This window comes from Gopherus evgoodei, chromosome 8 (assembly GCF_007399415.2).
Source record: "Gopherus evgoodei ecotype Sinaloan lineage chromosome 8, rGopEvg1_v1.p, whole genome shotgun sequence".
Lineage (NCBI taxonomy): Eukaryota > Metazoa > Chordata > Testudines > Testudinidae > Gopherus > Gopherus evgoodei.
This window is the reverse complement of record NC_044329.1, coordinates 5,962,789-5,984,139: the sequence shown is the minus strand read 5'-3', so window position 1 is coordinate 5,984,139 and position 21,351 is coordinate 5,962,789. Positions and strand designations below refer to the sequence as shown.

At 41.3% G+C, this 21,351-nt stretch overlaps 1 protein-coding gene across 2 annotated transcripts in view; it reads right to left on the bottom strand.

Moving 5' to 3' along the window:
* The window catches only part of GLRA1 (glycine receptor alpha 1), a 68,667-nt gene extending 59,407 nt beyond the window's left edge, over window positions 1-9,260 (bottom strand). For both annotated transcript variants that reach the window (XM_030572755.1, XM_030572756.1), the window contains exon 1: window positions 8,893-9,260. In XM_030572755.1, coding sequence (XP_030428615.1) covers window positions 8,893-8,948 — 56 coding nt within the window. In that variant the 5' untranslated portion in view covers window positions 8,949-9,260. The remainder of the gene's footprint in view (window positions 1-8,892) is intronic.
* Between the last annotated feature and the right edge of the window lie 12,091 nt (window positions 9,261-21,351).

Here is a 21,351-nt window from a genome sequence, read left to right as displayed (position 1 = left end):
CAAGATGTGGGTGTACCATGGATTTATAGAGAGGCAACATATTTTCTGTCCTATTATCTATCCCTTTCTGAATTATTCCCAGCATTCTGTTAGCTTTTTTGACTGCTGCTGCACACTGAGTGGATGTTTTCAGAGAACTATCCACAGTGACTCCAAGGTCTCTTTCTTGAGTGGTAACAGCTAATTTAGACCCCATATTTTATATGTACAGTTGGGATTATGCTTTCCAATGTACATTACTTTGCATTTATCAACATTAAATTTCAGCTGCCATTTTGTTGCTATCCTGCCTGTGTTCCTTTCTAGTATCACTTGCATTTACATCAGAACAGCATACATAGAGAGTTCACTACAGATGCTTTTTAAAAATAAAGCCCCTTTCAGTTTAGGGATGGTTAACATTTCTTAAGACTGGATAACGCTATTACAGTTGCTGTTTGTGATGAATCATAGATTAAATAGAGTTCCTTTTCATTAATAGAAATGTAATATCCAACACAAAGGGTCATTTATTCTGTAAAATTACACCACAAACATTATGAAAAGGCACCCTGATACCAGACACAATCCATTGCTTATCTGTGAAATTACGCAGTCACTACTGTAACATCCGAACTCCATCTGAAAATTACATTGTATTGAGATAAAATGAATTTACTGAGAAATAAATTCAATTCTATCAAAAATAATCCTAGTCATTTAGGGCCCTTTGGGCCCATGGAAAGCCCAGGTGAATGAAAACAGGTTTGGAAAGCTAGATGAGAGAGAATACTTTGCTTTGAAAAGGGGAACTGAAGGTAAATGTTTCCTCTGCTCTTTCTGACTCCTGGTGTAATTAACCAGCTCTTTCATGATCTCTAAGGAAATGTAACTTTTTAAATGAATGTGAGGCTTTGAGGCACAACTGTGAGAACTCCCCACACTGGTTCCCTATGCACCCTCCAACTAAGATCTATGCAGTTTCCTGACAAAATCATGTTTTCACTCCTGCCAACACTGCAGGGCCAGTGTTGTTATGGAAGAACAAGCTGTATTTGACTCAGCTGCACACTTCAACAGTGCAATTGACGGCTAATTTCTAATCCCACAATCTTAATGGCAGGTGGCAATGGAGGGCGCAGAGAGCATGGGAATGGCTTTGATTTTTGGATGGCAGGAAGAGCTTGTGAGGATCATGGTAAGGGGTGGGAGAAGGCCTGGTGTTGATTCATAAACGGAATAGATCTGAGCTAGATGTCACTGAAAGGGAGACTATGGGCTTGCTTTAGTGGAGTAAATCAAAAGGAATTGCAGAGAGGTTGGCAGAGTTACCCTAGTATAGAGGTGGTGGAACTGACTAGAGAATTGAGCCGTGTGTACTGAGGACAGAAGATGTCATTTTAAGAGTTGCTTATCCTGGCCACAGTCCTTTCAAGTGCTTCAAAGTAGACTTTATATTGCAGGAAAGGAACCTCATACCAGGAATTTGACGTTTGTGTCCCACTCCTTCTGCCTCTGCTGCACTCAAGTGTCTCCCATGGGTACCTCTTTGTCTTTGACTTTTATAAATCTCGCACACTGGTTTTTTTTTTAATATGTATTAGGCCTGATCTTCTGAGGAACTGAGCACCCTGTCAGAGCTGCTGGATGCAATCAGCTACCTTTCTCTTTTATTGTCTCCAAGGTTCTTCTACTTTTCCCACCTCTGAAGAGTGTGGGTGCTCGGCACTTTTCAGGGGTTTGCTTCATACCGTGTCACTCAAGACTACAGCCAGAAAAATAAAAAAAGTAATGGTGGCTGAGAGGCGATGGAGGGGAATTTTCTATCTGGTGCAGATTTCTAGCTATGCTGTGCTTCACTGCCGACACAGGCCAATACTATAGACATCCAAATTGCCATTGATTTTTACTCCACTCCTGCTAGGTATTTTCGGATCTGCATTGTTAATGAAAACAAGTACCATGGACCATTGTCTAGGGAGAAAAAATGTCTTTGATTTTGGTGTATCTCGGGTTGCTGCTGCCAGCTTGAGTCTGAAGGCAACGTATGCAGTGATTGATTGCACTGCAAGAACCACTGTTCCACACATGTCGTTCTTTGTCTTGGCAACCCCATGGTTATTTTTTTCCCCCTGCCCACAATGAGGCACTGATAAATACAACAGAGCCCACTGTAGGCTGTCCGATGAGGCATTTTATTTATGGGCTCTCCTTTTTCTAGCGGGCAGCGAGTCAGAGAGGAATTGGAGGAGGGAGGAGGAAAAAAGATGCAAGAATATGGGAGGGTTTCTTCTTTCATTGTTTTTGCTTTTAAATCAAAATTCCGTGTTGGTAAATTAAGGTTTCTCAGGTTTTTCTCAGTTGGAATTGGCTCTGATCAAGACATATTTATATGATGCCGGCTATGCCTACGGACCAACCAGATGTGCTGCAGTACTGAAATCGGCAGCTTACCGTGGCGCAATATATGGAATTAATAATTGTCTGCATCATGGGTTGTGCTCCATCCGCATAACTGAAGACTGCATCTATCTAGATCTGTCTCTATTCTCTGCAGGGTATTTCTATGCGTGCTTTGTAAAAAGGCTGTTTCTCAGAATCGGTGTGTTGGTCCATTGGAGCATCAGGAGAGTTTCAGAAGCTGTTTGTGTGTGTATGTGTAATCTGTAGCATGCAGACCAGAACATCAGCTCGAGTAAATCAGCATAGCTCCACTGAAGACAACTGAGCTAGGCCAATTTGCACCAGCCAAGGAGCTGATCCGTGAGCGCTAAGAATGAAATACTGGTGTAAATCTGTGCAAGCCTTTCTCCATCATGAAAATGACCTTTCTACCCCAGGGGTATATAGACACCAGTATACTTTTTAAGTTTCATTTGTTGGGGAAGTGGAACACTGAGCTCAGAAACACAACATTGTACTATGCAAGGTTTGATGAAATGGATGCTTTTCTTTCTCCCTCTTTGAAGACAAGTATAGCAGGCATGGGAGGCTAGCTCTGAGATAATATAGTGATGGGGTCTCTGCAAACATGATAGATAGTGATTTCTGTTGCATATAGCAGGACGCAGCCGGCCATTTCTTTCTAGTAGAATCACCTCTTCCAAAAGCCCTAGCTTTTTGCTAAACCACCATGGAATGATGATATTAGCAGCTTTTTATAAAGCTAATTTCCCCAAATCACTTGAGGTGAGTCATTACAGTCACAGCTGATGAGTGAAGTCATTGTGGGGAGGGGAGTGTGGCTTAGGAAAAAAAACAAGAAAAGCCACACATGCTTAGATATGGGGAGAGCACATGTAACCTTACTATCTAAAGGGAAGAATAGAAATGATTCTGCCAAAGGCTCTCAGTTAGTGGAGGGTATGCAAGTCAAGCTGTCTAAGGTAACAGTAACAAATTAAAAGGGTTACTACTGCAAATAATGAAAAAAAGGTGATTTAATGTGCCTTCCTGCAGTCTATGAGAGCTGATGCAAACAAAATAGAGAAAAATCAAAGCTCCTTAGTGACCTAGCTATCCTTTTAGTATCAGTCACATGGGGTTTTTAAAGTAAGTTAAAAAGTTTCCATGAATGAATAACTGAGACCTAGTGTGTGGATATACTCTGACATGGTCTGATATGGCTAGGGTGATTTTTTTAAGTATTTAAAACCAGTTATATTAATTAGAAGGTTTGGGTTTATGATCTCAAGTGACTATTAGCAATGGAGTTTGCAGAGCCCTGCTAAGCTGCACTCCAGGTAGAAATGAGATCAGACTTCTCAGCTGGTTTTACATCTCAGATTAATGGCCATCAGTCAGCGTTAGTCAGTGACTGGACTGAAATTACCTTATCATCCTAACATCTAGTTCAGATGCTGAGAACATTCATTTTATTCTACCAAATTCACCCGGTGAGAGTCTGGCAGTATGAATGTCATGAGGTGACACAGGAGTATGGGAATGGCAGCATGCTGCTTCTTACAAGTGCTTCCGTTCTGGAGTTGAATAGCTTTGTGGCTAAAGTAACAAACCCCTCAGACTCCAGGATGGTTGTTCAAATCCTATATGCTTTTAAAAATGAATTGGAGGGCTGTTCTCCTCTGACATCTCAGTGGCAACGTTAACTCAAATGCAAGGCCTTCTCCAGTAAAGGCAGCTTTTCCCCTGAGGAGTGGAATTGGGAACATTCTGGACACTTACTCAGATGACCTTGAAGAAGGTCTTGTTTTCAGCTAATCCCTGGGACCACAAAAGATCTTACATGCTCATCATATGTAATGGTCAGATTCTGCCATCTGGACCCTCAGTGAGCACTGAGGCATCTGAATTTAGTGATGCCAGATGAACTTTCAGAATGAGGAGAATATGGTTGGCAAAAACTGGCCTTTAGTAACTCAACCGTGGACTGTGACCATGCTGTAGAAACAAGGCTTTTGAGAGGGTGGCGGGAGGGAGAAACTGGCTTTTCTGCAGCATTCTTTTCAACTGGCACAGTTACATTTTCCCTCTCCTCCATTTAGACTCTTAAGAAAACATGGTTTCTATTTGGACACCTATCGATCCTTTGATTTTTGTTTGCTTTATCATGGGGTTTCCTTTGGATTTCACGGCTAATCAAGGAGAGACCCAATAACCCACACAGTTACCATCCTAAGGAATTGATGGTGGTGATTAGCTGTGAGGCATCAGGATGCAGCCTGTTACATATTATGAAGCGTCCGGTGTATTTTTAAAAATGACCTTTTCTTTCCCCCATCAAAATGAATATTACAAATATAATTCAAAAATCTCTATCAGACAACATACAAAAGTGCCTCACGCTTCTAGCAGGGGTGCTTCCAAATTGGTCTGTTCTAGTGGAATGATTGGTAAAGGTTTCTTTTGGAAGAGCTGTCCACCTCATCACATTTGTAAGCTCTGAAGATGCAACCCTTTTAATGGTCTTTAATGGCGCTATTATAGATCCTAGACTAAGTAAGTTAAAGAGCCTCTTTACAACCAGTTATTTTAAGGCTTTGCTAAATATTCTTCTTCAGTGACAAAATGAATAATCTCAGAACACAGGCACAACAGGTCTTGATGAAAAATTCTCAGTATGTTGTTTTCTTTAGTGTGTGGAAATTGCTCCTTACCTTAAGGAAACAGCAGCTCATCTGTTCAGCCTGTGACTCTAGAAGCCTTGTTTAGTGCCCTGCTCCCAGATTTCACTGCAATGCTATTCAGCATTGCAGAGGTATGGTGGAAGTGTGGACGTATAACCCCCTCCGCTGTATTTTCATGAAACAGAAGTGAGTGGCTCCAAGTGCATATTGCTTGTTAAAGTCCATAGAGCCAGAGATGGAAGAAAATTTGTGGGTTCCTTGGTCTCTGCAAGGTTAACGGGGATTTCATATTCCATATGGGAACTTCTCATTGTTTACAAATACATTATTTAAAGGAATTTTTGAGACGAGTAGGAGGTGCAGGTAGGAAAATATTGGATAAAGCAGTCCAACAGGTTTTTCACATGGGCAGCAACTTTCAGCATGCAGATGACTCTTAACAGTAATCTAGTATCATTCCTGTGAGCGCAAAGAACTCTCTGTTCAGGCAGGGCCTGAATCTGATTTTGTATATACTGGTATAATTCTGTTGACTTCACTGGAATTACTCTTGATTTTTAGCAGTATAAGTGAGATAAGAAATGGGCCCATATTATTTTAGTGGATCATTTCAAAGCAATGTCCATCTCAGTAAAAATATATTCCAGGTTCCCCTTATTTTCTATCCCATCCCAATATAGCCTAGGTGCATGTACACTCTCTCTTGACATCTAGAGTGATCTTTCTGCATCAGTAGGTTTAGTGCAGTGGTACAATAGGCAGGAAATACAGGCAAGATCATTACAGGTCAAATTTGAAAATATAGCCTCTAATTTGTGTTTTGCATGATGGAATTTGCAGGATTTGTGCACGCAAATTGGACAGTTTGACTCCTAGACACATTATTTTAATATGTCTGCATAAAGGTATTCACCAATTAAAAGGGTGTATTTGAAAATGCGGCCCTATCCATTATCAACTCAAGAAATATTATTCCCCCTTTACGGAGTTCAGTTTAGAGAAATATTAGAAAACAAACCCAACAATTTGTCTGATATAAACACCGCTCCATTTGGTCTTCCCTAGAGACTCCATAATTGTCTTAGTCACAGTAAAGTGACTGCACTCTCTGAAGGCAGGTAGAAAAATAAAACACCTTCTTCCATTAAAAAAAACACTTCGGATCAAGCTGCTTATGGCAAATCTTACTAAAACACCCCAACTGTAACAGAAACAAATATTATATTGGCAATATCTTAATGTTTGCAATCAGACACCAGATGTTATTTTTCCCCACAGGATTTTTTTTTTTGTAAGGCTGGCAGAGGCCTTATGGCTAAACAGCAGACCTAATTTTATTTTCTGTATCCGCTGTGTTGATTACCCCCCCCATCTGTCTTTATTGGTTTTTTCTTTATTATTATTTTACAGTTGTCATGCTGACACATCACAGATCCTTTTTCCACAATATTTTTGACAGACTGATAATAAAGTGGGCACACCATATAATTTAATGTAATGCATTCTTCTGTTTTGGATTCTTGGATTACCAGATTGGTTTTCTTGGATTACGCTATGCATGACTTCTGCGTGGATAGTTGGCATATTAACTTTGTAAACGGTGGTTAATGGAAGTTATCTTATTAAATCTATTAATCTTAAGTTATCTTATTAAAGCTAATATAGACAAACTATTCCTGACTTGACGGGCTGGTGGATTTTAGACTGTAATAAGTAAAGTGGGGGGAAAAAGATGGAGAACCAACTCTGTACAGGGATTGTTGATTTGCTTCTTATTTGGAAAATAATTGCAGGTGATAGTTTAGTTCAATTCAAATAACTTCTGTTGTTAAGGATAATTGTCAGGAATATTTTAAAATATTTTATATTACACATTAAAACTAAACTACCCTTTTTGTATGAGCGACACAGGCACAATTATGTATGTAATACACAGCATTATATATTAATATATATTAACACAGGAGCCTGGTTTTCAAAGGTACTGCATACCCAGAAGTCCAGTCGTAGGCAACAGGATCTGCAGATGTTCAGTACCTCTGAATATAAATTCCTTCTCCCTCACACACGCTGCGTGATATAAATCAAACATAGAGTGCGCAGAATTTGTTTTAGACCAAGATAGGCAAGAGGAAAAATGAGTATACACAAATATGACTCTTCTGAACCTCAGTCTGTTTATAGGAGAAGCTGTCATTGTCTATGATATTAGGACCACATCAAACTTTGGTTTAGGTATTTTTTTCTGTTCTTGCCATCTAGGTGGTTGTGTTTTGTTGTTGTTGTTTTTCCAGAAAAGGGTAGCCACCATTCCAGAAAGTTTAGGGCAAAGTGGGAAGATGTGTATGTTTTAAGTAATCTTCTCTTTCATCTTTCTGGTTCACTGTTGCCTACTGCTGGCCAAATGAAGGATTTAATTTGCTTACAAATGTTACCTATTTGCCCACCTCCACCATGGTTTTCAGTGCCGCCACATGGGAGTTGAAGAGACACATTTTAAAGAACTGAAGGTTGGGTTGTTTTAGAGTCCCTGAGAAGTTGTTTCCAAAGTCCTACTTTCTTGACCTACGTTCTACATAGCCCATTATGAAGCACTCTGCTCTTATGCTGCAAAATTGCTGTGCATTTTCTACAAAGTATTAGCATGTGAACTGTGGTTTCTTATCAGGGGTTCCTTCTTTTTAACTCTGATTGCAGAGGAATTGGAAAATGTTTCAAGTTTTATGTTTGGGAAGACCTTGGCATTTGTAGGGAAAAGCCGGTTAGCAAAATCTGATAGATAATACTTGTCCCACTACTATTGTGAAAAAAAAAACATAATTAACAATGACCCTGGCAATAGAAATTATACCTGTAGAGAATACTATTCGCTGTCCCTTATTAAAATACAATACTGGGCATTAATATGTTTAAAACACACAGAGATTGCCACATGAGAGCCATGCAATTTCAATGAAGTGTAAGATGGATGAGCTCTGCAGGTCATAAAAGAAGAATGATTTTCCAAATGCATGTATGTGACATCTATCATTATCATCACAGACGATTGCATTATTCATTCATATACAGCAGTGCTGTTATGTGCCAATATTTCTCTTGATGTGTTTAATAAAAGCATTCATAAGAGAGATGATACAGAGTCCCTTCAGAGAGTTAGTGCTCATTTTCTCCTATCTTATTCTTTAAACAAGATATAGTTTCAAAATAGAACTGATCAAAATCAAGATTTAAAGTGCATCATGTTGCAAAATGACCTTATTCATCATCTGTTTATTTTTCTTTCTAATTTTAGGATTTTTTTAATGTGGTTTGTAGAAAGTTTAGGAAAAGAAATGATTTTACTCCTGTGTGTCCAGGTGGTGCATACATTACAGGCTGAAAAACAGGAGGTTGAGTATTCCATAATCAGCAAGTCCCTTATTTCTAAAGGTATCATGATAATTGAACATGGAAACAGATCCCCCTGAAGCCTGCAATTTTAAGAAGAAAATAAACGATTTAGTGGTGCAAGTTCAAATGCAATATTCTCAGCCACCACTAGTTGTCACTTTCCTACCAGTGTGAGGACCTGGGGTTTTCAGCACTGCGGTTAGAGAGAGAGAGAGAACGCAGTGCTAATTAAACGGAGTAACGCAGAAAGGTACCGAAAGTGGAATGTTAAATAGTCAGACCCAGGGGATAATCGGAAAGGAAAAGGGGGAGGGGGGCAACTGATGGCTGGAGAATATCAAGCCCAGGTACTAACCCCAAGGAAACATCAGCACATCCATCCATGCAAACTCCGACGCACACATCCGAGCCCAGTGAGCAGTAGGAAACAGCCTACCTGAAGAATACTAGAGTTTCCCAAACGTAGACTCCAAGTGCATTGACGTTAAACATTGTTTGGGATCTGGTGATTTGTAGTCCACGAGTTTAAAAAAAGAAATAAACCAATGATTAAATTTCCACTTAAAAAAACAACGACGGCGGTAATAAAAACCAGCCCCCCCAAACCAGGCGGAATAAAGTGCTGGAACTTCCTACGTGGTCATGTTCAGACAATCCTCCTAGGAGAGAGTTGGGGGAGCAGGAGGCTGTGAATTCAGGACCCTGGACAGAGACCCCCGCGTCAGCACCTTGGAGAGAGACTTGGTGTTTAAACTCCACCGCGGATTTTTTTCCACCCCCCGACACTGCAGTGTGGTTTGGTTGGACGAGCAGATCCCTGCACAGAAATCTCCTTTCCCTTCAGTGGGATCCCAGTCCTGGCATCGAGTTGCTGGAACAGGCGAGATGCAACCAGAGTATATTTGCCATGGGGGAGGGTGGATAGGGGAAAAAACCAAAAACAAACAAACAAACCAAAAAAACCCACGCCCCCCAAAAAACACCCCACCAGCCCAACGCTTTTAATTTCCTCCTCTAGCTGGGGTGCCTTCTCCAGTTAAATCCAAGAGAATTTGTCAGTGCTGGGCTTTTGCGGTATTGTCCCGGAAATCTTGCTCTCCTGCTCGACCGTTTGGCTGCTGTTGATTCCTGCCTTCTGGGATATTCCCCCCCGGAGTAAGTTGTTGTTGCTGCAGGGAAGGTGTCCCATTGCTTGGGGCTCAAGTGGAGAGGAAGCCGAGGGCAAGTTTCATGGGTCTGGGACTCCCCTGGTCATCAGAAAGAAAGAAAAGTACCTCAGTGGCCTCTTAATCCATTGCATTATCCTCCTTGCCCCATCTCAGCCGGATAGAGCTCGCCAGATTTTGGGATTTTCTTGCTGCATTAATTTACTAAACAAAACAAACAAAAAATGGGGGGAGGAGGAGGTGAGAAAGGGGAGGGGGAACCCAACCTACCCAGCACCCTAAGCCCTTCCCTCTGGCTGCTTTCATTGGTCAGTGTGCTGAGAAAGCTACTCCGGGAGGCGGTTGGATAAAATGCATGTTGTTCAGCAGAGGATGTTAACCTTTAAAGCGCTGGACGATTTTTTTTACCCCCAGGCACTGGCTTTTTAAGAAGTCTCTGAAATCCTCCTCATGTGTAACACACCTGAGCTTGGGAGCTCTTTGAAAAGGAGCCGCCTTTTCCACCCCCTCCGCTTTCGCATTTTTAACAGAGGTTTGGCAAACATGAAAGCTAAGGAACCCCCCAGCCAGCCAGGTAAGGAGCCCTCGTCAGTTTCAAATCACAGCATGGTTGCTCGAAATCCGCCTCCGCGCTGGGCAGTGCAGCTGAGTTCTCCAGGAGGATGGCGGGAGGTGGGTTTTTTGTTTGTTTGTTTGTTCTTTTACTTTGTAGCCCGCACAGAGACCAGCAGAGCTGGAGGTTTGGTTCTGCTTGATTCTCTGAGTGAAATTTACAACTCGATAGAGTTAAGAGAAAAAAAATGAATGAAACCTGTTAGCTGCTGTCTAAGTGTAACAAGATTTGTCCCCAGTTGTGCCTTGTTTCCCCCTCCTCTGCTACATACAGCGGCATTTCTGACCGCTACATGCATCCGATTTCTGACCACTTGGTCAGGTTTCTTATAGCGATGTATCCTCCCTCTGGAGTGGCTATGCCCCGCTACTACCCACAGAAATGAGGGAGAAAGATTCTGTTTATTCCATTGCGCCTTCTTTCCAGTCTATGAAGAATCAAGTGGGGAAGATGCCTTTATGGGGCTATCTCTTAGGAGGCGTCATTTCTAAAACAACCTCCACTGTAGGCTTTTCAGTCCTTGTTTTCTAAAAAGTAATGTCCTCATTTAGACAAGCCCAGGTGCAAAATATCCCCTTGCTCGTGTCATTCAAAAATAGTAAAATCTGGTAGGGATTCCAGCAGCTGCTGGGGGAAGTAGGTTAGTCAGATTTACTCTAGCTATTGGGTTTCAGTAGCTGGCCTTGATTAATAACCTGCTCTGATTTGAACTGGCAGTGACTCCTGGGGGTGTAACAATGTGCAAGGGCATCATGCAATCTGCTTGCTGACTCATGAATATACATTTAGCCCTATTATCCTTCTGGGATGGGTCAGCCAGTGTCATGAAGCAAACTTTCCTCTTTTATCCCAGAGTAATCTGAAGGCACTAGGGTGGAGCACCAAGCAGTGAATGTTAAATAGATCGCCAGTTAACAGTTAAATCATATTTATGCTGGCTTTTGGTGACTGCAAAGGAACGACAATAGTAGAGAAGGACACTGTGATTTTTGATTGATGGGCCAGCTCCAAGGACCAACAAACCCCATTGACTTTAGCAGAGATCTGATTCCCCAGTAGGACTGAGTATCTCTTGGGATTTCTCTCAATATCCATCGATTCACAGAGGTCCCTTCTGGCCTCATAATCTATGCGCATCTAGTCTGACCTCCCATATAATGCAGGTCCTAGCACTTCACAGAATTAATTCCCCTTCGAACTTTTAGAAGAAAAAATCCAATTGTGATTTAAAATTAAAGATCAAGTTCAAGCAGCAAATCAGTGCTAGAGCTGGGAGTAGATTCAGAGGGACAAATTCAGTAGTGCTGTCTCAGAGTGGTGTAAATGACAACCCTGTTCATTAATAAGGCCCTCAGCAACCCAGAAAGGGAGGGCATTCACCCCAACAGAGTGCTGGTGGCAGGGCCCTCTGCCAGAGTTTTCTCCAGTATCAGCTAGTGGAAGCATGGGTGAATCTGACCCCAGGTCTCATGACTTCCAGTCCTGTGCTTTAGCCCATTTGCATCCCCAGTGATTCTGAAAATAGCTCCAGGGGAAAAGGCAAGTCCTCATAATGCAATTATCCAAATGGTTTTTGGATACTGTGTTTTGGTTTTGTTTTGCTCTCCCTGAAGGCCAGGGCAGTGAGACTGGAAACCTTCTTCAGTATTATGTAAGGAAACATGGTTGGGAGAAAATCTAATCCTGACTGCAAGCCAGTTCTTCTAACGTTAGAGTAAGTAACCTTTGCTGTCCGGACTCCTTTCCCCAGGTTTGTCCTTTGTTACTCTACAAAATGTGTTTAGAATTATATCCCATTTCTGTGTGATCACTTCACCATTTGGAGCCGTTCAGTTGTCCTAGTTTTCTGGTAGATTCAGTTGCTCAAAATGCTTTTGAAAGATATTTAAAAAAATTCTGTCATTGATGGCACACACATGAAAACCCAGGGACGTTGCAGAGGGCAACACAAGAACATAAAAACAGCCATACTGAGTCAGGTCAATGGTTCATCTAGCCCAGTATTCTGTCTTCTGACAGTTGCCAGTGCCAGATGCTTCAGAGGGAATAAACAGAACAGGGCAAGTTCAAGTGATTCATCGCTGTCTTTCAGTCCCAGTTTCTGGAAGCTGAAGGTTTAGGGACACCCAGAGCATGGGGTTACCTCCCTAACCATCTTGGCTAGTAGCACTTGATGGATCTATTCTCCATAAACTTATCTGATTCTTTTTTTGAACCCAGTTATACTTTTGGCCTTCACAACATCCCCTGGCAAGGAGTTCCACAGGTTGACTGTGCATTGTGTGAAGTACTTCTTCCATATGTTTGTTTTTAAACATGTTAAAAGTGAAAAATTTACATAAAAGACAAGAGAAACAACATATATAGGGCAGATTTCTTAACTTTGTGGAGGTATAAAAAATGATGATGTGTAAAATTTACCCCCCATGCATAGAGGAAATACAAGACCTCTAGCATCACTTTGGCCCATCTGAGACATAAGTACTATCTACGCTTTGTCCTTTGGCTCTTTGTAGGGGTGAAGTTTTCACTCTTTGGGAATAAAACTAAAAATGATTGTGGAGGAAGGGATTGCTATTTAATAACACTTTACACTTATCCTGGAACTTTCATGGAAGGATTTCAAAGAGCTTTACCAACTCCTCTGAGCTAAGTATTATTATCCCCATATTACTGATGAGCAAAATGGAAGGTAAAGTGATATGTCCAAGACCACAGAATGCATCAGGGAAAGAGCCAGGAATAAAACCTAGAAGCTCCTGGTTGAGCTGGTTCTCAGTTCCCTGCTCATCCAGGAACCCTCCCTTCCTACAGAATAACAGTGAGGTAAAAAGTGCTTTGGAGAAAAAGACAGAGCTGAGAAGAGGAGTGTAACAAAACAACACAGGCGTTAGGAAGCCTGACATATGAGGACAGATTAAAAAAATCTGGCATGTTTAGTCTTGAGAAAAGAAGACTGGAGGGGGACCCAGTAATAGTCTTCAAATATGTTAATGGCTGTTACAAAGAGGATGGTGATCACTTGTTCTCCATGCCCACTGCAGGCAGGACAAGAGGGAATGGGCTTAATGTCCAGGAAGGAAGATGTAGGTTAGATATTAGGGAAAACTAACTGGCACTGGAACAGGCTTCCTAGGGAGGTTGTGGAATCCCCCTCACTGGAGGTTTTTGAGAACAGGTTGGACAAACACCTGTCAGGGATGGTTTAAGTTTACTTGTTCCTGTCTCAGTGCAGGGGGCTGGGCTTGATGAGCTCTCAAAGTTCCTTCCAGCCTGACATTTCTATGATTCTATAGGAGCAGTGAGTGGGATTGGGAGTGCGGGTAAACAGGAGAACAGTGAAAAAGGCAAGTGGTTATAATGAGGGAATAGAGACAAAGTGAGAGGTTGAAGAAGGAAGAAGAAAGGGAGAGGAGAGGAGGACAGCGGTAAATGATTATATGGTACCAAGTCTCCTCTGTGACACAATTACAGTGTGAAGCCACCTTTCATGATGACATTCAGAGGGGGGAGAGAGGGAGTGGTAGGTAGCTAGATAATGATTTGACAGGCTTTAGTGATTCTTTATAAAGAGAGATGGGTATTGGGAGTGTCAGTTAAGGGTTGGTGTGACCAACCTGGTTGTTACGAAGCATTTTGATTAGTGTGAGAGTATATGAAGGCTAGCCTGAGGGCACCTCTGCGTCTGAGATCACTCCTGGCTTTCTCCCAATGTTAGGATGGTTTCCTTGGTTTGCAGAAGGTGTTTGTTACTTTGGTGAGCCACCTACTAGCTCATGGAGGAGGAGGTATTTAGTGGTCTGGCCGGGGCAAAAATGTATACTTTTCCTGAGTGTTCCCTCCCTCCTGAAGACACCCATGCTTGAGCCCACATTAACTACCTCAATCATGCAGAATTAAAGGCCTGATGCAGAGCCTATTGGGATAGTGCTAGGAAAGAGAGTCTGCTGATAGGGCACTGGATTGTGACTCAAGAGAGCTGGGTTCAAATACTGACTCAGTCCGATGTGACCTTGGGCATGTCACCTAATCAATCTTCTGCATCTGCAACATAGGGATAATACTTGTGTATCTCACTAGGCTATTGTAAGGACAAAATCTCTTCTGTAAATATTCTTATATTGCTATCACTGGTGTAGTACCTTCCAGTAGTGCATTAAACTATAAGTAACAGCTGTCACGTGTTTATTCTCTCTTCCTCTCTCCATGGGGAGAAGTGTTTGGAATGGATTTGTATTGGATCGTTGAAATCATATATAAGTGTGTGTGTGTGTGTGTGTTTTGTCAAATATATATATTAAGGCTGTCAATTAACACAGTTAACCCATGCGATTAACTCAAAAAAAATTAATCATTATTAAAAAAAAATTGCTATTAACTGCATGGTTAAACTATAGAATACCCTTTGAAACGTATTAAATATTTTGAATGTTTTTCTACATTTTCAAATATATTGATTTCTATTACAACAGAGAATACAAAGTGTACAGTGCTCACTTTATATTATTTTTGATTACAAATATTTGAACTGCAAAAAGATAAAATAGTATTTTTCAATTCACCTCAAACAAGTACAGTAGTGCAATCTCTTTATCGTGAAAGTGTGCAATTTACAAATGTAGAATATTTTTGTTATATAACTGCACTAAAAAAACAAAACAATGTAAAACTTTAGGGCCTACAAGTCCACTCAGTCCTCCTTTTGTTCAGCCAATTGCTCAGACAAACAAGTTTGTTTACATTTACGGGAGATAATGTTGCCTGCTTCTTATTTACATCACCAGAAAGTGAGAACAGGTGTTTGCATGGCACTTTTATAGCTGGTGTTTCAAGGTATTTACATGCCAGATATGCTAAACATTCCTATGCCCCTTCATGCTTTGGCCACCATTGCAGAGGACATGCTTCTACGCTGACGATGCTCATTAAAAAATAATGTGTTAATTAAATTTGTGACTGAACTCCTTGGGGGAGAAATATATGTCTCCTACTCTGTTTTACCTGCATTCTGCCATATATTTCATGTTATAGCAGTCTTGGATGATGACCCAGCACATGTTCATTTTAAGAACATTTTCACGGCAGATTTGACAAAACACAAAGAAGGTACCAATATGAGATTTCTAAGGATAGGTAAAGCATTCGACCCAAAGTTTAAGAATCTGAAGTGCCATCCAAAATATGAGAGGGATGAGGTGTGGAGCATGCTTCCAGAAGTCTTAAAAGAGCAACACTCAAATGTGCAAACTACAGAACCCAAACCATCAAAAAAGAAAATCACCCTTCTGCTGGTAGCATGTGACGCAGGCAATAAAAATGAACATGCGTCGGTCCACACTGCTTTGGATTGTTATCGAGCAGAACCCATCATCAGCATGGACGCATGTCCCCTGGAATGGTGGTTGAAGCATGAAAGGACATATGAATCTTTAGTACATCTGGCACATAAATATCTTGTGGCGCTGGCTACAACAGTGCCATGCAAATGCCTGTTCTCACTTGCAGGTGACATTGTAAACAAGAAGTGAGCAGCATTATCTCCTGCAAATGTAAACAAACTTGTTTGAGCGTTTGGCTGAACAAGAAGTAAGACTGAGTGGACTTGTAGGTGCTAAAGTTTTCTTTCTTTTATTTTTGAATATAGTTATTTTTTGTACATAATTCTATATTTGTAAGTTCAACTTTGATGATAAAAATATTGCACTACAATACTTCGTATTTTTCAATTCACCTAATACATTTGTTGTTTTTTACAGTGCAAATATTTTTAATAAAAAATAAATATAAAGTGAGCACTGTACACTTTGTATTCTGTATTGTAGTTGAAATAAATATATTTGAAAATGTAGAAAACGACAAAAATACTTAAATGCTATTCTATTATTGTTTAACAACACAATTAATTACGATTAATTTTTTAAATCTCATGGTGATAAATTGTTTTTTGATTGCTTGACAGCCCTTTATATCTATATCTCCCTCATCATTGTCATATATGTGCATCTCACAACCATTAATGAATTGTAGCGTTGTTGTCACTGTGTTGGTCTCAGAGTATGAGAGACACAAGGTAGGTAAGGTAATGTCTTCTATTCGACCAGCTTCTATTGGTGGAAGGGGACAAGGTTTTGAGCCTCACCCACCTGTCTCAATAACTAATGAGAAAAGTAAATACACATGTTGCTACTTTGCTTCTGTTAGAGAAGGTGTCCCTGATGCGTTGCACTTAGAGTAGAAGGTTACGAGGTTTGTCATGGTCCTTAGTTCTTGGGGAGTTCCTTCCACAGTCTTGGGTCAGCCCCTAAGAAAGCTCTGTCTCATGAATGGTTCTGAGATGCTCAGATACGACAATGATGAAGGCCATGTAAGTACCTAGATCAGTGTGAGTATTTCCTTTGATTTTAGTGAGCTTTGGGTCAGTCCCTATGTCTTTCCCAAAGAGACGAAGTAATAGAACATGCAGTAATAAAGCCAAAATGTGTACATAGCATAGCCGTCTGCTGTTTGTTGATTTGGCCCACGAAACGGAGGTATAAATGGAACTGGTCAGAAATTTTCCATCAAAATAGTTTTTGATAAAAAAAATGAGTTGTTGACAAAAGTGTTTAGCAGAATGTGCCTGCTTTCCTAGAAAAATGGGGATTTTTGGTCAGAAAAATCATATTTTGTTTTGTCTTTTGGCAGTTTTTGATGAAACCACCCACCCAATCAACAACAAATTCAATTGTATTTAGCTTCTCCACTGGGGCTGGGGGAAGCCCATTTTCCATCCACTTCCTTCAGTGCTCCTGTCATGGCTATGGTGGTACTGAAATGCATGTTACTGAATCACTGAGATATGAGTACTTGGGAGGGGAATGTCCTTGGAAAGGATTAAATTCAGAAAGTCATGACAAAAGAACCTTCCAGAAGAACCTATTGTACTCAGACACAGAGTAATTGTTAATGGGACCTGGGAGAGCAAGGAGACTCTCTTGTTTGGATGGAGCATCCCAGACTAGCACTGAACTAAATTGTGGTCAGTCTTGATAACAGAAGGGGCCATGTGGTGCAGAGCAGGGGGATGTGGCATTGGTGTGGGGAATTTTCAAACCAGTAGGCTGGAGAGAGATTTTTGGCAACAGGTGTTGGACCCACTAGAATGCCAGCTTGACGTTCTTGCAAGTGGAATTACCTGTGTGCAGATTTTCTGTTGTTTTTGCTAACTGCCATTCAAGGTGAATGGGACTTGTGTACGTGAGTGACATATACTGGGAGGAAGATCCTGGGTCTTTGTATCATTTACTTCATTCCTTGGGAAGAACGGACCAAATGTAGTGTCTGTCTGTGGATGGGGCTCAGATATTGCAGTGATGGGCATGGTATAAGATCCACAGTAGAACAGAATCGGTTGATCAGTGGAAAGCAGTAGTCCATCAGGCAATAGCTAGAGCCTACCGTTGAGGAGCCCATATATGCTTTAAACACCATAACCAACAACAAGATGTCACTGGTATATGAACAACTGGTCAATGACACATTGAGCCAAATTCTCTGCAGTGCCATTGATTGTGTCAATGGCCTTGAGGTCATTGGGTTGCTAAGGAGGGAGCCTGTGAAGTGTGTTCTGTGAGATTGGGCCATGTGTTAAGTTAGCCTCAGATACTTCAGCAATCTCGTGGCTTTCCCCTCTCTGCCAGCACTTCTGAATTTGTTTATTCTCCTGTTCCATTACTAATGATGACAATGCAAACTTTCCTGACACCAGTGATTGCTCATTACTTAGTCATGATGAAGGATATCCAGCGTATCTGATATTTAGCTGCATTACTCTTCACTTTCCCTTTACAATTCACTTTGGACAACTGATCTTTTGCTTTTTAAATAGGCAGCAGTGTCAGAGTTCAAGGCAACAGCAACTGTATTCCCTCTCCATGATCCAGCCAGGGCACCCACTGTCAGGCTTCTGGCTCCCCAGCCGTCACCTCTCTTGGGTAGAGACACCTGTCTCTTTCTCTGCTGACTGGGGTTTTCCAGACTGTGCAGTTCCCTGCCTGCATTGTGAGTCCCTCAGAAAGTCTGACTGATGAATCAAGCTGCAGAGGCCCTGAGCAGTGTAATTGCCTCCAGTTATAAGGTACCACACAGCTTTTCCTAAGCAAGCACATTTATTCTTAAGGTGAAAGCATTACAGCGAAAATGTATTAAAAACAATTCAGGAACCTAAATTTATGCTAATAAGCTGACCAGAGATCACCCCAGCTCCAAAGGTGATCTGGTTCCAATACTTCAAACCCACCAACTGTTTTTTCTGTGGTTGCATGTTCTTAACTGTCTTGACTCAGAACAAGAATACCCAGGGATCTGTGAGTGGCTCCTTTTATACATTTTCTTATCTTCATGTAACAGGTGATCAGCAGACAAAGGACCCCCCTTCAGGGTGATGCTTCAGAAGGTCAAGTTCTTGCATAACCATCGAGGGTATATTTGCATACACCTCGCCCTAGAGATTTCCTGGGAAACCCACCTAACTTTGTTTGTCCCATAAGTTCCTTCTTGTCAGGCACATCATTTCAAATAGTGCCTTGAAGCTCATAAAGCGTCCCAGGGTTTACATTGGTCATGTCTCCCAAGTTAAAGGCAAGTCTGTAGTAATGCATAATCGCTGCATTTTTAATACAATGGACTCCAAAGCTACCTGAATTCAATTCAATCAGATTTGTCAAAGATATTGCAGAAAATGGCTGTATTTGTCATGGCCACTGCTTATTCCCCACCTGATGTCATAATACTCTGACATCACACTTCACTGCTCTGCTAATGATTGCTGTAATAAGCAGAGGATTGTGGTGGCTTTTGCCTAATTCCTGGGGTGGCTCCTACCTTTTCTTTCTGCAGACAATGGTGTAAGAAAGATCATCTCACATGCTCTCCTTCTCTCCCAATCCCCAAGTATGTGGTTTTCATAGTGCCACTGAAAGGGCTGGATTGTATGGGAGAGCCACCGACCACAGTTTAGAACCACTGACTAGGGACTTGGGTTGAAGTTCCCACTAAATATGCCATTTCATTTTAGCAATGCCTCATTTCCTCCACCAGGCAATATGCTTTCCATGTGGCAAAGTCAAGGACATAGGAATAGGACATTCTATTCATCTCTCTTCTCATTTAGCAAATCCAGCAGCCTGCAGGCATTGCAAAGGGTTGCTCTCAGCATAGACATTTTAATTACGCCATGTAACTTTAAAAAGGAATCTACCAACAAACCAAAATACAGGCTTCATTACTGCAGTATTTCTATAATCGCTAGAAGTACTGGTTTGGGGCTTAATTGTGCCCTAAACAACTTAAAGAATGAATGAACAAATGAGTAAGGGACAGTGTGGATCTGTATCACTGCAGCAGGAGCATTGAGAGGGCTCATGCTTTATTAGAAGCATTATTATGTATTACAGCAAAAAACTATGTTAGAAGTCAAGTAAAATCAAGCATTCATGTTAGGAAATGCCAGAATTAAGGTTGTCTGTGCAACCTTAATTCAGCCCTCTTATGCATGTGCAGTATCACGGTCTTTAATTACAGGATCACATACTATTTTTTCCACAGGTCCCTCATTCAGTGCATAGGATGGACTTGCTCTGGGGACAATTCAGGGTTGCCTAGTGAAGTAGACTGTTATCTGTAGGATCCCTGCTGCAGTTGTTGCAGTAGTTGGAAGATATGTAGAGAAGGTTCACCATAAGGTTCAAAGAAATGGTCATCAGAATAGACTGATATGGGCAAAACAATGTATTTTCCATAGCTTTGTTCTTGGAAATGGCTGAACGATTTTGGCTTATAATATATATATATTCAGCCCGAGGCAAACACCTGGCATGGAAAATTTCAGCCCCAGTGGTTTAAGTTTGGCAAAGCTTTGAGCAACTGAAAACAGGTTCTTATAATATGAGATGTCAGGTGTCCTTAATAATGGGCAATAATGCTGCCAGCCATGTCTATAATACACAGTAGCACTTCGAAGTCCCAACCGAGAGCAGGGCTGTATTATGCTAGATGGTGTGCAAACCCATAGCAGGACAGTCCTTGCCTCTCAGAGCTTGCAATCTAACTACACCAGAGTGGCAAAGGAAGGATTATTATTCACATGGGGAAATGAGGCACAGGTCAATTCAGTGATTTTCCCAGCCTTGCACAAGGAGTCTGTGGCATAGACAGGACTTGAATACTGATCTTCTGCCCCTTAGGTTAGTAACGTCATCTCAAGAGCTCCTGTGGTGGACATAATGTACCAGCTTTGCACCTGCATTGAGGCGCAATAGCGACTCTGGATTCAGTTCCTGCTATCTGCTCAGAACAGCGCTTAAATAACAATAGCTGGTGGGGACTTGGGGTAACAAGCATATGAGGAAGTGATGAAGGGGATGCTTGTCACATGATTTTTTAGGAGCATGAAGTGTTTTAAAATTATTTTATTTGCTCTGTCCTTCCCTGTCCCCACCTACACTACGGCCCTGAGCTTTATGTTTCAAAAGGCACAGTAGTTTGGTGAGTCCAGCTAGGCAGGATCCTCTTGCAAAGCCTCTCCTGGCCTGGGAGACCTGTTCATTCTCCAGCTGAATGAGCAGAAATGAATCCTGTTTGAAATAACATCAAGGGAAGAGATCATGGTCACTGGATAAGGGTCTCCTGGCACAGCAGGAAGGCTGAGGCATTCACATTTAAAGTAAATATCATTGATCGTGTGACTAGTATTCTGTTGCAATGACTTTATTGGTGTCACATCCAAGGACTGGTGTAGACATAATCATTGCATCGGCTGGAGGAGCAGCAGGGACAGTTGCTTGCTGTGTAGCATTCTAGATAGCTAAGAGAATGGGCTAATTAGGTTAAATTAAATTCATCTCTGTTGTAAATGAAGAAAGCTCCTATTGGCTCCAGTCAGAGTGGTACCCACTTACTCCATTGCTGAAATCTCCTTCCCTTCACCTCTATGTGTAGCAGGCAATCAGAGAGCAGGTTATGTATAAACATATTGCTTCTGAAAATCTCATGCCCTCGCTTTTTAGGAACAAGCTGGTTTTTCAACTTTTTTTTTTAAGGAAAACAAAACTTCAAACTTATTGTTGAGTAATAGTCA